Source organism: Malaclemys terrapin, chromosome 9 (genome assembly GCF_027887155.1).
Source record: "Malaclemys terrapin pileata isolate rMalTer1 chromosome 9, rMalTer1.hap1, whole genome shotgun sequence".
Lineage (NCBI taxonomy): Eukaryota > Metazoa > Chordata > Testudines > Emydidae > Malaclemys > Malaclemys terrapin.
The window spans coordinates 4,721,475-4,740,396 of NC_071513.1; the positions used below are offsets into that span (position 1 = coordinate 4,721,475).

The 18,922-nt window shown below is 39.0% G+C and overlaps 1 protein-coding gene across 5 annotated transcripts in view; it reads left to right on the forward strand.

Moving 5' to 3' along the window:
* Positions 1-18,922, forward strand: part of LOC128842976 (integrator complex subunit 6-like) — a 60,032-nt gene that overhangs the window by 15,176 nt on the left and 25,934 nt on the right. For all 5 annotated transcript variants that reach the window (XM_054039390.1, XM_054039391.1, XM_054039387.1 and 2 more), the window contains exons 3-6: positions 14,094-14,243; positions 15,522-15,611; positions 16,011-16,194; positions 17,026-17,154. In XM_054039390.1, coding sequence (XP_053895365.1) covers positions 14,094-14,243; positions 15,522-15,611; positions 16,011-16,194; positions 17,026-17,154 — 553 coding nt within the window. The remainder of the gene's footprint in view (positions 1-14,093; positions 14,244-15,521; positions 15,612-16,010; positions 16,195-17,025; positions 17,155-18,922) is intronic.

An 18,922-nucleotide genomic window follows, 5' to 3' on the forward strand; every position in this document is an offset into this window, starting at 1 on the left:
CTATTAACAATACCACTTAACTATATGCCAACTGTCATTTTAATATATAATCTCTGTTACTGTTACACTGAAAACCTTGAGTAGAATTTGAATACCTAAAACTACACTCTCTCAAATTCAGTTTTCATGGATTCTGCTTAATATTTTCTGGAGACTCTAAACGTAAAGATGAAAAGGATCATATGGGGGGGCTGTTCTAAATACAAGGGACAAGGTTTTAGTAAAACGCTTGGTTCATGTCTAGAATATACATTTTAAGTGGTGTCCTTGTAATCACATTCTGTGTGCAATTTAGAATCTGTAACTGCCTGATACTTGTATTGATCTATCCATTTCTCCCCAGTTCCCTGTAGAGATTGAGGTACTTGCATTTTCTGTGTAAGGCCTGGGTATTAAGAAGATATGTCTCTGGGATCAGTAGTTTTAGTTTGAATTTCAAACTGAGCATCTACATTTTTCTTTCAAATATTGATTTTTAAATTTGTTTTTGAATTGGCCACAAAACAAGGTATTAAAATGTGGTATATTGCTGTTTAGCTAAAAAAAACACTAACCAGAGAGTATTGAAGTGAGCAGATGCTTATTCAGTTGCCTTGTGCTTCTCTGCTTTTAATGCTGTGCTTAGCTCTCTAATGTGAACTTTTTACAAGAAGTGATATTAACAATTCTATTCATGTATAGGGTGTAAAGCAAGTACACCTCTACCCCTATATAACGCTGTCCTCGGGAGCCGAAAATCTTACCATGTTATAGGTGAAACCGCGTAATATCAAACTTGCTTTGGTCCGCTGGCACGCGCAGCCCCCCCACTCCCGAGTGCTGCTTTACCGCGTTGTATCCAAATTTGTGTTATATCGGGGTAGAGGTGTACCTTCCTTATGCTTGCTGTTAAAGATAAAGGGACTTGAAGTTAATTTTAGCAACTTTTTCAGAGGTGCTATTAAGCTTCAAACAAACCATGTATAAAGATTGCAGTGTTTGTTCTTTTAAAAATTGTGGTGCCTAATGACTTTTAGATTTTTAGTATAAGCAAAGGGCTACAGTTTAACAATATTATTGTTGGTTTTGGAACTGATCAACATTTATCTCGGTACTATAGTGGGGTAGTAGCACCTGTGTAGTTAAGGTGAGATTCTTACTGTTTAACAGGTGACTTTTCTAAGTGCTGTGAAGTCCACATGCTTACCTGGATTAACCTGACAATTTCTGTGCCTCTTGAGGATCTGGGGTAGGTTAGTGGTCCATATTTGAGGTTATTTGAGCAAAGGGTTCCTGAGATACAGCTATCTCACCCCCCCCCCCCAAAAAAAATCTTCAAAATTGTTTCTTATAACATGTTTTTGCACAGGGATAAAGTTAGTGGTGCAATTTGGGGTCAGTTGGGCAAGAGATTCTCAATTATGGTCCGTCACATTACAGAATTTTGAAAATTAAAAGCTGTTCATAAAGTCCACATGTATAGGGAGATTATTTTGAAAATTGGTTTTCCATAACAGGGGCCGAGGTGGACTTTGAAAGAGGAGGGGAGGAGAATACCTACTGAGTTCATATGTCTGCAATCTTATGCTATAGAGGGTTGTGCAAAGCACCTTCTCCCTACACCAGACCCTAAAGTGGAGTATGGGGCTCTCCTCCATTTCCTCTTGATGAATCCAGCTGGTAGATATGCTACTTGCAGCCCATCAGTTACCACCTACTTTCCTTCGTCCCTCTAGTCCTGCTTAGGGAATGGAGGGGCCAGGAGAAGTGTAGAACTGCTTCCTGAGTGGCAGTGAGGTGGTCCCAGGAGGCTTCCTGGTGTGTCTCAGTCATGTAACCCTGACTGTCACCGCTTCCTCCAAAAAAAGGGGTGGGAGGCGGGGGGAATTCACTGCCCAAAAACTTAGTACACTTGACATTCTGGAAGCGTACAAGGCACTGTTGGTTAACCTTGACTTAAAGATTTTGGTCCTTGAATGTTGTTTGCACTGTTGGGAGTGTATTTTACTTATCTAAGTTTATAATCCAGAAGTACCTACTATTTCTAAACTACGGTGTCCATATAATCCATCTTCATAAGTTACTACATGAAACACATAGCTGGTTTAAATACAGAATTAAAGTAGATACTGTAAAATTTCATACTACTTCAAAACCATACTGATATGCTCACTTGTTTACTGAGTGGAACAAATTCTGGATAGTTTTCTGTTCCTTGTTTAAATACTGATACATTTTGAAATGGTGGGTTATGATGACCTCTTTGTGTTTATATTCTTTCATTTATTTAAGCATATGTGATGGCCTTGATGTTGCTGCAGCAAAAAAAAAAAAAATGGTGCTTTTGATCATAGCCATCTAAATGTCTAAAATATTGCAGATTAAACCCTGGATATCAGTTATTTAAAAATACAGCTATTAAACAGGTAACAAGACCTGTCTTGCTGGCAGTTTGCTCTTTGATGGTATTAATTATTTTACTTGCCTCAGAGCTACATTTGAATATAATATTTTCATACATACCTATATTATAAAAAAACCTGGGCAGTCATATGGTCTCTCTGTTCTGCTTTCCTTGGTGCAGACAACGTTGTTCTACTCGGAATGCCTGCAGTTTACAGTTTGATCTGATGATCAGAAGCATTTTATTAGCAGATTTATGGGTGTCAATCAATACATTTGGGGATTAACTTTAATGCAGGGAAACAAATGTTAAGATGAATAAGAAAAACAAGTTGCGAAGCAATCATTAGGATTTGGCTAATACAACTTGTATTTCAGTATTGCGTAAGAGGTGGCTTTTACAAATAGATCAGCACATTTAACTCCTCCTAATGGAAATTAAAATTTTACATATTTTGTACCTTTAGCTCAATGCCATAGATCCCTCTGAAAAGGACCATGTGTACTGCTGTTTTTACACACGAGCAGGGTTTACGTGGCTGTAGTAGCCAGAGCTGGTTGTACGTTGTGTGACGTTCGAAATGTCATGGAAAAACAATAAAACAGAATTAAGAAAAACAATCAGCATGAAAAAAGAGCTTATTGACAGGCTATCAATCACAGTAAACAGTATTTATGCACTCAGTGTTAAGTACTGCTTTTGATCTTGTTCTCTTCACCTATTGAAGAAAGAATGACTTGAAAAAGAAAATTTATAACCATAATTTTGTAGATAGGAAACTGAATCAGTCTTTCCACAGACAGCGCAGTTTTTTAAAAATTGAAATTATTTAAAGAGTTTCCATCTCCATTTCTGGAGGAAGGAGGGTGGTGGTGAGGCAGAGTTTTCCACAATGGAAAACTTCAAGATAAGTTCTTGGGTTCTGTATCACGTGAGTCAAAGAATATAAAGATTGTATGGGGGGAGTTTGAAAATGAAGGGAGTTGCTGCTGAGAGGGAAGGGGAAAGGACAGGTGTCTGGGACTCCCTCTTTGGTACAATCTCTGGTGTGTCGAACTGGGTCGCTGCCTCTCTCTGAGAATGCTCTCAAATTTGGGTGGGTTGAAAGGGCAATGTGCTGAGAAGTTTTTTAAGATCTATTTAAGTGGTTAATGCTTCTCTTGTCTGTTTTGGAACAGAAGGGAGAAGAGATCTTGCAATTCTTAATACTAATAGAAATGTTCTCAATAAAAGAAGGTTGCTTTCAGTTATTGAAAGCACCATAGGAATGTAGTAATTGCTAAATATTTTTATTAGGGCTGTCAAGCGATTAAAAACATCACACAATTAAAAACATTAATCAAATACCATTTAAATGTTTTTGGATATTTTCTACATTTTCAAATATATTGATTTATATTTCACAACACAGAATACAAAGCCTACAGTGCTCACTTTATATTTATTTTTGTTTACAAGTATTTGCACTGTAAAAAAAAAAAAATATTTTTCTGGTGATGTAAATAAGATGAAGGCAGCATTATCTCCTGTAAATGTAAACAAACTTGATTGTCTTAGCGATTGCCTGAAAAAGAAGTAGGACTGAGTGGACTTGTAGGCTCTGAAGTTTTACATTGTTTTGTTTTTGAGTGCAGTTATGTAACAAAAATCTACATTTGTAAGTTGCACTTTCACGACAGAAATTGCACTTCAGTACTTGTCTGAGGTGAACTGAAAAATACTATTTCTCATCATTTTTTACAGTGCATATATTTGTAATAAAAATAATGTACACTTTGATTTCAATTACAACACAGAATACAATATATATGAAAATGTATTCAATATTTTGGATGTTTTTCTACATTTCAATTGGTAGTCTGTTGTTTAACAGTGCGATTAAAACTGCAATTAATTGCGAGTAATCACAGTTAACTCAAAAAAAATTAATGGGCCGTCCTAATTTTTATTTAAATCCTCTACTATGTTGGAATTTAAAAGCAATAACGTGCTATTGGATGGGAATCCAAAGCTGAAACTGACGGGATAGTGAAATTAAATCAAAGTTGAATGCCTAACACAAAACAAGACCTCAGGAGTAGTGAAAAGTAGAATGTTAAAACTGAAATAATTCCTCTATCTACTAGGCTATAAGTAGCCTAGGTAAACTATTTATTTGTTTATCTTGACTTTCTCTAAGGCAATTTTTAGAGCCAATGACTATTCTGCAGACCTTTTTATTGTGTGTGACTACTTTGTGGAGTTTAGAGCAAATTATTTCAATCTGAATTTACTACACTTTTGATGCATTAAAATTTAAACATTGCAGTGCTTCCAGATGGTATATAGCAGGGGTAGGCAAGCTATGGCATGTGTGCTGAAGGCGGCACGCGAGCTGATTTTCATTGGCACTCACACTGCCTGGGTCCTGGCCACTGGTCTGGGGGGCTCTGCATTTTAATTTAATTTTAAATTAAGCTTCTTAAACATTTTAAACCCCTTATTTACTTTACATACAACAATAGTTTCTTTATTTATTAGACTTATAGAAAGAGACTTTCTAAAAACGTTAAAATGTATTACTGGCACACGAAACCTTAAATCAGAGTGAATAAATGAAGACTCGACACACCACTTCTGAAAGGTTGCTGACCCCTGGTATATAGTGCTTATACTCCTTTACTGAGACATGTCTAGAGAGGTGCTTCTCCAAGACTGGTTTAGTAATGAAGATCACTACAAGCCTGCCAGTATTTTTGGGAAGCCCTTAGCCATTTCTCTTTGGCCAGATATATAACTTAAAAACTTACCTAATGTGCTTAAACTGAAAAGGAACTCTTGCTGCTTTTGAAAGTCAATTTTAAGAGACAATTCAAAGACACACTAGATGGCTATCTAAGTGTTTTGTTCTAAGGAATGGTGGGTGGGTTTAGGTTTCAGTGTTTAGGGCTCAAAATTGCTTGTTCACCATTAGCATGGCAGTTTGGTGAGTGCCGCTCTCCTGGCTGTTGAGTTTTCCAAATGCTGGCCTGTCTGAAGCACAGAGGCAGAGTAAAAAAGATGACATAAGAACGGCCATACTGGGTCAGACCAAAGGTCCATCAAGCCTAGTATCCTGTCCTCTGACAGTGGCCAATGGCAGGTGCTCCAAAGGGAATGAGCGGACAGGTTATCATAAAGTGATCCATGCCCTGTCACCCAATCCCAGCTTCTGGCAAACAGAGGCTAGGGACACCATTCCTGCCCATCCTGGCTAATAGCCATTGATGGACCTATCTAGCTCCCTTTTGAACCCCGTTATAGTATTGGCCTTCACAATACCCTCTGGCAAGGAGTTCCAGAGGTTGACAGTGCTTTGCGTGGAAAAAATACTTTCTTGTGTTTGTTTTAAACCTGCTACCTATTAATTTCATTTGGTGGCCCCTTGTTCTTGTATTATGAGAAGGAGTAAATAACATTTCCTTATTTACTTTCTCTATACCACTCATGATTTTATAGACCTCTATCATATCCCCCCTTAGTCGCCTCTTTTCCAAGCTGAAGAGTCCCAGTCTTATTAATCTCTCCTCATATGGAAGCCATTCTATACTCCTAATTATTTTTGTTGCCTTTTTTGAACCTTTTCCAATTCCAATACATCTTTTTTTGAGATGGGGCGACCACATCTGCACGCAGTATTCAAGATGTGGGCGTACCATGGATTTATATAGAGGCAATATATTTTCTGTCTTATTATTTATCCCTTTCTTGATGATTCCCAACATCCTGTTGGCTTTTTTGACTGCCGCTGCACACTGAGTGGATGATTTCAGAGAACTATCCACAATGATTCAAGGTCTCTTTCTTGAGTAGTAACAGCTAATTTAGACCGCATCATTGTATATGTATAGTTAGGATTATGTTTTTGCATGTGCATTACTTTGCATTTATCAACATTAAATTTCATCTGCCATTTTGTTACCCAGTCACCCCATTTTGTGAGATCCTTTTGTAGCTCTTCACAGTTAAGTCCCGGGCAGACTATCTTGAGTAGTTTTGTGTCATCTGCAGATTTTGCCACATCACTGTTTATCCCTTTTCCAGATTGTTTATGAATATGTTAAATAGGACTGGTCCCAGTACAGACCCCTGGGGGACACCACTATTTACCTCTCTCCATTCTGAAAATTGACCATTTATTCCTACCCTTTGTTTCCTATCTTTTAACCATTTATTAATCCATGAGAGAACTTTCCCTCTTATCCCAGGAGTGCCTACTTTGCTGAAGAGCCTTTGGTGAGGGATCTTGTCAAAGGTTTTCTGAAAATCTAAATACACTATATCCACTGGATCTCCTTTGTCCACATGCTTGTTGACCCCCCCCCCCCCCCCCCCAGAGAATTCTAGTAGATGGGTGAGGTATGATTTCCCTTTACAAAAACCATGTTGACTATTTCCCAACAAATTATGTTCATGTATGTTTCTGACAATTTTGTTCTTTCCGATAGTTTCAGCCAATTTGCCCGGTACTGAAGTGAGGCTTACTGGCCTGTAGTTGCCAGGGTCACCTCTGGAGCCCTGTTTAAAAATTGGCATCACATTAGCTATCCTCCAGTCATTTGGTACAGAAGCTGGTTTAAATGATAGGTTACAGATGACAGTTAGTAGTCCTGCAATTTCACATTTGAGTTCCTTCAGAACTCTTGAGTGAATACTGTCAGGTCTTGGAGACTTATTACTGTTTAGTTTATCAGTTTGTTCCAAAACCTCCTCTGACATCTCAATTTGGGACAGTTCCTCAGATCTGTCACCCAAAAAGAATGGCTCAGGTTTGGGAATCTCCCTCACATCCCCTAACATGACAGGATGTTTGGCACCCCAAAATTAAATTGCCTGCTAACTCGAAGGAGGTCTTTGTGTAGTGTCAAAGAACTGATTTTAGAAATAGTCTCTAAATTGAGAGAGTAGGACTGGACCCTAAGCAATCCAGTGGAAGGCAGAATATACAGTGTAGTTTTATCATGCAATTCTGTGATCCAGTGTTTGTGCTTTCTCATGTCTTTGGGCTGGTCTAGACCTAAAACTTAAGTTACCCTCGCTGCCTTGCTCAGGGTGTGAAAAAAGATGCAGTTGAACATTTAAGGTTGTTTTCTTTCATTAAAAATAAATGTATATGCTGTTTCATGTATTTAAATTCCAGTTACCATTCTTTAATGCAGCTTGACACAAATCATGAGCAAAAAGTTAGTAATCGAGTAAAAAAGCATGTCCTTCACCATTTTCCAACTTACTAAAATGTACAATTAACAAGAATCCGAAAATATTGAATTACATAATTATTTAAATAAATGTATATAGTTAGTGTACCCTGCCAGGTGGCAAAAAGATGTACCAGATCTAGTGTAAAGGCTCTATTTAGTTGTAAATCAACATGTTTGAATGGTTAGATCAACCAATGGAAGTGCACCTTTCATTAGAAAATAACTGAAGCGTACAAATGGTGGGAAAATTGATTTAAATCAGTCCATCCTGCTCTGTACATATCTAAAATCCAGGGATTTTGTCTGCTTATTATTCTCTTGCATTTTGATACTCTTGCATGAGGATGGTGCTTTTTGTCCAAACTGAAAGTGAATGGCTACGAAAACCTGGTGGTGGTGGTTTGTTTTTATTCAGACATTTTGTTTTGAAGGTCCCCAAACCTCTCAACTGAATTCTACACCAATTACCTTAATTTTCCCAGCTATTAAAACTATTTATTTAAACTTAACTGACTCTTTAATTTCTGATCTTTCCTGTACTGCTTAGTTCTGCTACTTTATTTTTATTCACTTAGCTGGTGGACCCTTTCTCTTCGCTTGGCAATTCTCTTCAGCTTTTGTCTGGAAGGAAACAGGATAGTTGTGCAGAGCCACCAGATGTCAATTCTTCAATTAAAGTATTTCACAAGACAAATTTCAGGATTCCACAGGATGATATTTGAAAGTTCTATTTAGTGCTACAGAGGGTTGATTGACATCCCTTTTGCCCAATCATGGGTTGGGGCAGCAGGTGTGTGATTCTCACAAATGCCCAGAAAAGCAAGTACAGTATAAGTACCTCATTAGACCTTCATATTCACCAGAAGGTCATCCCATTAAAATTCAGTTCTGTTCAGTTTTTCCTCTAAACTCTCAAGTAATGGCAAATTGACACTTCAGTTTATTTGCCAAGATGTAGTCTACTCAGTGTTAACAAATTCTGTGTATAAAAATGATCCACTAGGAATTTGATACTTGAAGACCTGAAAAAACTGAAGTCTCACAACTGGAATTTATGTATAAGGAATCCAAAATATAACTGCTCTATGGATTTGACTTTATTCTTGTCTATTTGCATACATCGCCTCTTTAACTCTCCTTGGCCGGTCCACACTAACCCCCCCCTCACTTCGAACTAAGGTATGCAAATTCAGCTATGTTAATAACGTAGCTGAACTCGAAGTACCTTAGTTCGAACTTACCACGGGTCCAGACGCAGCAGGCAGGCTCCCCCGTCGATGCCGCGTACGCCTCTCGCCGAGCTGGAGTACCGGCGTCGACAGCGAGCACTTCCGGGATCGATTTATCATGTCTAGACAAGACGCGATAAATCGATCCCAGAAGATCGATTGCTTACCTCCTGGTCCAGCGGTAAGCAAAGTGTAGACCTACCCCTTGTTTCAATACTTGCATCTCCAACTCCTCCCGGCTCTCCGAGCTTTGGTCAAGTGAAAAAATTTCCTACCAGCAGATGGAAAATAACTATTCCCTCACAGTAGCATTTTCCAAGGCAGCAATTTATAATCCTAACCGCTTTGGAAAGGCTGCTGCTGACACGAGGACAGAAATGATTACACTGAATAATTCTGCAGGATTCTTTTAACAGTGTATTGAGGGGAAGGAAGAGCAAGAATATAGAAATCCTCAAACCCAGGTCTAGTTTCAACTCCTGGAGTACTCTGAATACCCCTGTCATTTTTCAGTGTTACATTCTTAGGTCAAAGTCACCAAGAGAACCATATTACAGAAGTGATTTTTGTACTATTCACTTGGATATTTTTTTAATGTCCTCCAAGCAAGCCTTGCACTAATTGACAAAAAGGCTACTTTTACTTCCACAGGCATTTATTTAAACAAGGTATGGAATTAGGGAAATCCTGTATACCCTGCCCTCACATGGAATAGCCCTATAGAATCGCTCATTACAAAAAAGAAATATACAAGACATTCAGGAGGAATGGAGGAAATCCAGGTATGCACTCAAGATCATTTGAAAGTTAAGACATGAAAGAATTATGCTTCCATAAGTGGGAAAGTGACAGAATACACAATCTATATGTTAAAGGAGATCAGGAACCCCTTCCACGTATAACACCATTCTTCAGAAAACATGTCTTGAGTTGGGGCTGGGACCTGGTTTACTACCAAGAAATGTAGCTCATTTGGCAGGCACTCCTACCAAATGACATTTAGCAGTTGTACTGAAGAGTTAGGAGGATTCAGCGGTCCTTTGCAATTGTTCAGTTAAGTCAAAAGAACTGGAGCTGGCCCAAAAAAACCCACTGCGAAGATTCAGGGTGAAAAAACCTGTTTAGAGGCAACAAAATGAGGGATTTTGAAAGATGGGGATTCTTCTAGCTGGTTATTAGACTATCTTGAAATATCTGTGGGGCAGATCTTGGAATGGAGGAGGGCTGTCTGCATTGCTGAGGTTGGGAACCTGTACCCAGTCCATACTCTCCCTCCACTTCTGGGGCACTGAATGATGGTTCTCAAGATACCAAGGAGTTCAGAATAGGTCTGAAAGCTCTTCGCTTTGGTCTTTCTCTGAGCTTTTTGCTGTCCTACCACTCAAAAAACAACCTTGGTTTGAAGAGATTAGAGAAGATGCATAGAGCCTGCCCCACTCATAGGGCTTCTAATCTAGCATTTTAAAGCACACAATCAAGTGTCCTGCCGCTGGAGATTTCTGCTTCAAAGAACAGCAGGTGGGATAATAGTATCTGTTGGGGAGTTTACCTGACACTTTTTAAGATCATTTGCAACACTTATCTTGCCTCAGAAGATAAACACCTTTGGGAGGCCCTGAAGTCTAGAAATGAGTCTGTCTTCAGCCTGAAAGGATGAAATCTCAGTTGCAGTCAGCTCTGTACCAAAAACTGCTTCTTTCAAGAGCTCTGGTACCTAGCTCTGGCTGCCTCTTTTTAAGGACCCCCCCCCCCCCCAATCTACAAGTTTGTCAATGCATCTGTCCAATAATAGACCATGGAACATGTAATTTGGAGGGTGGCTGGGTAGAGTTGAGGGGCAGGGATGTTTGTTACCAAAATCAGTGATGCAAGTTTCAGAGACTCCCCCAGGCTGCAGTGCCTGGCATATTCGGGAGGGGGAGAATCTGTTTCATAACAGCAGCTTGTTTTTGGGGTGGGGGAGGAGTCCCAAACTTCATTGTTTTTAAAACAATTTTTTAAATATATATTTAAGGGGTAAAACAAGTGAGTTTTTTTTTTTTTTAGGCTTCTATCTCTTTTTAAAAACAAACAAACAAAAACAACCCAAACTAATCAGACTTTTGTATGCCCCGACTTCACGTGGCTTCTGTTTTATTTTCGAAAAGAAGCCATATGAATGCAAGACCAAACACCTTCCACTACATGTGGGTTTTTAAATTTGGTTTTAAAATGAAAGCTGACACTTGTGCACAGTGTGAGGCTGACTCCTGTGGATAACTTTTTTCTCTGCAGAAGGGGTATCTCACAGACTGGTAAGCTTCCCAGTGTTGGCCTGCTAATGTTCTGTTCTGGAGAACTACTGTTAACCATGCCACAGCAGCTAAGGCTCTTTCTCTGTTCAATTCTAACCCTCTTTGAGACTCTGGGCTTTAGCCGTGGTGTGGACAACTGGATGGAAGTCTAACTCGTTTCATATAGGCCAATCAGATAGCCATTTTATGATATCAATTCTTGGATACTACCAAGCTGACCTGGATTCAAATTGCTGACTAAATAGAAATAAAGAATTGCCCTCAGTATAATCTCCTGAGTAATCTAGATTCCTTCCATTTCCTTCACCCCATTTTCCCAATAGGGGTCTGGAATAATGTTTTTATTTGGATTTTAAGATAACATTCTCCTTGTCCTGAATATATGTCCATTCATTTAGGGCCATGTTTGCTGTCACCTCTTTAAAAAATAGCTTACACAACATGCAGGACATAGTTTTAATAATATAATTCACTCACTCCGATGCAACATAGAATTACTCTAAAGCAGTAGTTCTCAAACTTTTCACATTACTGTACCCCTTTCAGGAGACTGATGTGTCTTGCATACCACAAGTTTCACTTCACTTACAAACTTGCTTACAAAATCAGACAAAAAAGTACAAAGGTGTTCTAGCACAATATTACTGAAAAATTGCTTACTTTCTCATTTTTAATTACTTTATGTATAATTGTAAAATAAATTGCGACCCCCCCCCCCCCGACCCCAGGTAGAAAAACACTAATATAGTATATAAAGCCGTATAAACAAGTCATTGTATGAAATTTTAGTTTGTACTGACTTTGCTAGTGCTCTTCATGTTGCCCGTCATAAAACTAGGCTAATATCTAGAGGAGTTGATGTACCCCCTGAAGATCTCTGTCCCTCAGTGGTATACGTATCCCTGGTTCAGAGCCACTTCTCTAAAGAAATTAGTGACTTTTTTTAATTTACATATAGCATCTTTCATCTAAATAGATCTTGCATTTAAAGCTAAGGAAGAAACTTAATTCTTTACTCTTCCTGTTGTGGCTGAAGATAGAACAGATAAGGATCTGAGAACATGGTTACTGCTTATAAAAACATTTGCTCTTTTCTCCAAAGTGCTCTACAAACAGATATCCAAACTAGACATCACTTCATTGAAAGCAGCAGGAAGTGAAGAATATTTCATTGAACCTGCAGTAAGGACTTACTTAAGACAGAGTGTAAATGCCCTTGTTGGAGTAAGGCACCTACTTTGCTGAAAGAGGATAGATGGCCAGGACTTCAGTGTTAAGTTTAATTTAAGATTTTAACTATTTCTTGCCTTAGTCCTTATCACCAAGATTTCCCAGAGCTTTACAGTCCTCTTCAGCTGAGTCTTCCTGCTACAGTCAGCACTTGCAGTTATCTCCCACTCTGGCCTCCTCTAATAGCTTCAGAGATTTCCCACCCCCTTCAGGTACGCCCCTGCCTAAAGTGACCGGAAGCCTTCTGTGCAAATTCCTGAAGAACACATGACTAGAAGCAGGCATATGGCCTACAACACAGCTTGGCGTTTCAAAGGGCAGTAACAGGTGCAATGGGACACAAGCATGCCTTCCAAGGCCCAGCGCTCTGTTAGGTGGGCATTAGCGAAACTAACAAGAATTGAGTTAGTTTTACTCTGCTGCTGCTCAGGTAAGTTCTGAGCAGCAGCAAAGGCAGGGATTGGCACTATTCGGTGTAGAGGACTCAAAACTGAGGCTTGGGGGTAAGGGGTGGAATAACACTTGCACATGCACACACCTGTCTCCTTGCAGCAGCCAGGTAGCTGAGGGAGTGAACTGTAAATATTGGAGAGATGTTCTGTACTCCCCATTGCAGCAGTCAGGAGTCTCTGGGATGCAGAGGACAAGACAGAATGTCCCTTCTCCCTTCCAGCAGTGGGGGAGGGATTGGGACCATGCAACTATCAGTCTTCAACTAGTAAGTGTCTGTCTGCTAAAGAGACCGAAGGGTTCTGGGCAACAACCTGATAGGAATCTGAGCCAGTTTCCAGCAGCAAGGAAGAAGTGGCAGAAGAAAGAAGAGTTAGAATTACGAGGTAGGATGCAGAGAAACCGGGGTAGGAGAAAAGTGTGTTTTTTTACAAATATATAATATGGGTGTGGAGGAAGGGAGTTGAGGAAAGCATAAAAGAGGCATGATCTGTATATGAACATAAATGGAGTGAAGCCAGGAGGGAAAGGAAGTACAAGAAAAGTGAGAAATATAGTGAGTCACATTTGTGAAACTTCTCTAAGTTGGCTGATTATACAGTTTTGAAAAGTCCTCAATTAATGGTACACAGCTGTCTGACGTCTTTCTAGTTCTAGGGCGGGGGTGGGCACTGAACTGGGAGCAAGAATGTGATGGCACTGGTATCTTTCGCTGGCTATTAGGCCTAGCCCTTGAGCACGTATTGCATGTTTTTCTGGGTAAGGCTGATTGGGGGCGGAGTTGCAGAGCACCACAAGAGTAGCTCGTGCTGTCCCTGCAGCTCCTTCATTCACCACCATGCCTTAGGTATTCATGTTTGATTTCTAAATGCCATTCATTGGACACATTTTTAAAATCAAATGTTCTCATTCTCATGGAAGTACCCAAATAGTTCCATTAGTCACTTGCGCTTTGCTGCATCTTTCATAAAAAGAGCTAAATAGACATAGTCATTGTTTCAAAAACTTAATACTGTGTGTAGCTTGTCAGTCTCCTACTATGTACTTCGTGTTCTGTACACATTGCAGTTATGTGGGAAGATACTTGTGTGGCTCCTCTGATTTTTGTTTGTTTGTTTGTTTCAAATGTATGCATCATACAAGCACAACAGCATCTACCTGCTAATGAGAAATGTAATCTGCCTCTGAGATGAAAGGTGATAATCATACCCTGCAATTGATGTTGCCGGATCACTACTAAAAATGACCAATAAACTGTCTTGTCTCTCTCTATATTACTACATAACAGGCTGGATGGAAGGAAAATCATGCAACATTCATGAATGAACTGAAAAACCTGCAAGCTTCAGGATTGACTACCCTTGGGCAGGCTCTCAGATCCTCGTTTGACTTGTTAAATCTCAATAGATTAGTATCTGGAATAGACAATTATGGACAGGTAACAAATGTTTGTTCTTTCTTCACATTGTATCAAACACTCTTTATAACAATTGCTGCTTTGTGGATATTGTTAAATATCTGGAGCAAGGGGGTTGATGGAGTATGAGTAAAATGAGGGGGCTGCTTTGAACTGGTTATAGTAAAATGGTCAGGTTCTTTTTAATAAGAACATAAGAATGACCATACTGGGTCAGAACAATGGCCCATCTAGCCCAGTATCCTGTCTGCCCACAATAATCAATGCCAGATGCTTCAGAGGGAATGAACAGAACAGGTAATCATTGAGTGATCTATCCCCTGTCGTCCACACCCAGCTTCTGGCAAACAGAAGCTAGGGCCATTCAGAGCATGGGATTGCATCCTTAACCGTCCTGGCTAATAGCCATTGATGGGCCATGAACGAATATAGTTATTTTTTGAATCCTGTTATAGGTGTGGCCTTCACAACATCCATTGTCAACGAATTCCACAGGTTAACTGTGCATTGTGTGAAGTACTTCCTTTTGTTTGTTTTAAACCTGCTGCCTATTTATTTTATAGGTTGACCCCTAGTTCTTGTGTTATGTACTATCAATCTTCATAACTACAAATAGATTATATAAGTATAGATTTAATTTTTAAAACTCTAGTTCTCATATCACACACGAAGCCACGTGGAAAGATGTTGTGTTTATTTATGTCCAGTCCATATTGTGTGTGCATGCACGTATACCTGGAATCTTAAAATTGTAGGCATTTATCAACTAACTATTTCAAACTCTCTTATGTTTGCCTTCTCAGTATGATATTTTAATGAACTATGTAATCATCTGTTTAAAAAAAAAAAAAAGCCCAGTTTGAAAGATGTTTAATTTTCCCCACTGTTAAGTGTCCTGAATGTATTTGACAGTATACTGATGTTTTTATTTTCTCCTGCAAGGAGAGCCAGCTAGAATATAGATGTACCGCTGTTAGGAGTAGACCCCCATGACACTACATAACACTCACCTTTTGCTTAAGTGATAGGAAACTGTGACTTTATGGCCCGGAGGTCTGAGTTCTACACTTGTGGTCAGTCTGAAGTTCTGAGTGGCTTTGATGTGCAGTATTGTGTCAGTTGTGGAATTCTACATGTCCACAGATTTAACACCATCTCAAGCTTTTATAAGATTGTTTGGCATTTTAAGTTCTTAAAGGCAGATACCGTGTTTTATGTGCTGTAAATTGATGAGTTTAACTGAAGTATGGAATTAAATATTATTTGTTACTGTTTTACATGTTTTTATTCTTTCTCTAGGGGAGGAACCCGTTCTTTTTAGAGCCATCTATTTTAATTACCATCACAGATGGAAACAAATTGACACATAGTGCTGGTGTTCAAGAGGAGGTAAGACTTTTGTATTTGTTTTACTTTTTAAAACGGCTACAGGAGAACACTAACTTTCTTTGCGGAGTCTTGTTAACAGTTAAAAGTATTTCAGCTTTAAAATCTGTAAACTTGCATCTTGGCAGTGTGCTAAAAGAATTATGAATTAGATTTATATTGGTGGTAATTCAGCTTCATTCTGCAGACCACTTTTTAAGAAAGGTGGACCAGTTTCTCTCCCAATGCCCCACTGTTTAGTTCCATAGCCACTGGGAGTTCAGACTACAGTTTGAGAGCACTGATTAATAGAGAAGAAAACTGGTCCTTCAGTTTATCCATTATTTTGATGATTAGTTTGGGTATATGTCTTCAAATGACCATCTGATCCCTTAAAGCTTTCTTCAAATCTTTCTTTATTAGCTTCATCTTCCTTTGAATTCTCCTCTACCTGGAAGTGAACTAACCAAAGAACCATTTCGTTGGGATCAAAGGCTGTTTGCCCTAGTGCTGCGTTTGCCAGGAGCTTCTTCTGTTGAACCAGAGCAACTCGGGAGCGTACCCACAGATGAATCTGCAATCACACAGATGTGTGAAGTGACAGGAGGTAGTTGGATGTTGTTTTGCTTTGGTTTCAATGTGGAATTTGTCTTACTCTCTAAGTTGTCTTAATGGGATGCTCTTGGGGGATGGAGGGAGAAAAGTAATTTTGCATCTAATTTTTCTCACCTTGGATACTGACTTTATCCTGGCCAGTTCAACATGTTAGCATAGCACTGCTGTATCTGGGTTTCTACCTTGCAAGAGTATTTTAAAATTAAAAAATACTGGCTCTCTTAAATCTGACAGCTTTTCACTTTTTTTCACATTACTTTGTAATCCCTTCCCCTTTCTTTATAAAAGGCTGGTCGTCTTCTTTGAAAAGTGACTAAAAATGAAACCATCTCACTCATCAGGTCTATTCCTTATGTATTCAGTAAAACCTGCTTCCTTTAATAACTGTTTACTTCATTAACCCTCTGGTGCTAGCACAGCTAAAAGGAGTGAATTACACAAGAATGAACAGAAGGATCATCAACAGCATTGAGCTGTGCAAACCAACTGCCTCCAATGGGTCTGCACTATTGTCACTGAAGGCTTTTTTGGCCTGCAAAGCCTATGTTGTTGGTGACAGTGCACAGGATGGAAGAGACCAACTTGGCTTTCATAGTCTGTATTGTTTGCACTGTGGAAGTATTGTGCTATGTCTGTTGATGATTTGAGTTTGTCACTAAAGCAGCAACTCTGCCGTGGTGATTCCACGTAAAGTTGAAAGAGCCTTGACATATAATATAACTTTTATTTTTATAATAAATAGTATCCTCCCTTACTTATACAATTAAGGTTTGCTGTGACTTATTTTCAGACTTTAACTGCATTGCTCTTCTTTTACTTATAGGTCGCTCCTATTGTGTGCGGACACAAAGAATGTTGAACCAGTGTTTAGAATCTCTAGTTCAAAAAGTTCAGAGTGGTGTTGTTATTAACTTTGAAAAATCAGGACCAGACCCAGCTCCCATTGGAGAAGGTACAGTAACTAACTATTCATTTTCATCTCTGTAGCTGTAATCTATGTACAAGTGTTTTTGTTTTGTTGCATTGTAAGCTCAGTGTAGATCCTTGATGTGTATGGTATCTGAGATTTTTCCTTAAACTATCTTGTCTTAGGAATGAAATGCCTTTATTGCTTGCTATTTTGTTGACTAAGGAACCACAGCTAAAAAGACAGAAAATGTCCAACATTTCTACTTATTCCTGTTTTAAGTAGTGGTTGCAGTGTAGTTTTAACGGTCAGTCCCAGGATACTAGTGAGACAAGGTGGGTGAGGTAATATCTTTTACTTGACCAACATCTGTTGGTGAGAGAGACAAGTTTATGAGCCACACAGAGCTGAAGAAGAGCTTGGTACCACATTCAACAAGCTTGAAAGCTTTTGTCTCTCATCAACAGAAGTAAGTAGTAGAGGCATTAATAACTGTACTGTGTTGAAATAATTGGAAAGCATCCTGGATGCATTATTCACACCAGTCTTGTGAATGCTATGTATATTTTCAAAGCAGTATAGGGTGACAATATTGTTGTTTTTAAATACCTCAAAATCTATTGTAAGAACTTCTTCTTTTTTTAAAATAAATTTGAGCTGTGTGTGAATTTTATTTGGGCGTGTCTTCACTAGACTTTACCAGAGTTAAGTCACCTTCAAGTAACTTGAGGTCTTCAGCACATTTGTAAAGGCTAATGTGGATTTACTTCCTCCTCCCCCCCTTCCGCTCCCCTACTCCCCCCCCCCCCCCCACACCCATTTTGCTTTACCCTTGAGCTCAGCCTAGGGTAAAGAGCAACAAGTATCCTGAAGCTAATGTTTGGGAGTGTACATGCTAACCTTTTGAAACACATGAGCGAGTTAGAGTTAATTGCCAGTCAGTGAACTTGAGGTCAAAATGTCTGGTGTTGACAAATCCTTGGTGCTCTCAGGCTGTCTCTGCGCTGGAAGGAAGGTGCATTTTAACATATGTTGCATATGTGAAAAATACACCTTTGTTTTACCTCCTGTAGACAAGGCCTTTGAAAGCAATTGCAAAAGACACCTGTTAGATTTACAGTTCTTGAAGATTACCACCGTGGATCACCATTAAGAATTCTTACAGCAACAGAATTTAATCAGTCTTGGAGATACTGCTTCTTTGAAATCTAGTAATTTGCGTCTCTCTCCCCATGTTCGGTAGGGTGAACCTCAGAAACAGAGGAAACTGACTATATATGGGGGAAACAGTAAAACTGACTGTATGCATGTGCTGTCAAATGCACAAAATGAATGGGGGAAAAGAATGTAATTCTATTCATTTTTAGGTGCTACAGTGGAAAAAAGAACAAAGTTTTAAAAAAAGAACAAACTTCAGATGAGGTTTTAAATTGATACACTGTAAAGGTGTCTGTTTTTTAACGTTTTTGGCATTGTGCTGCTTGAAACTGATCACCCTGTGATAGATCAAAACTTTTCTTTCCTAACTGCAAGTGAAAAATTATGTGCCAGGACAGGAGAGAGAGTGTGGGAAAAAATACGTTTGTTGATCATGGGGCAATTTGTTCAGACTTGCAGAACTCGACACGTAAAATTAAGAAGAGAGAACTGATCCCTTGGCATGGAGGGAAAGAGTCTTCCTAAACAACTTACATACACAGAAAATCATACACTTAAAAGCAAACTTGAAGACACTTAGAGTATGCAAGTAGAACGAAAAAAATCAAGTGTGTGTATTGCTTTTGGGGGGTCCTTTAGACATTCTACCATGATC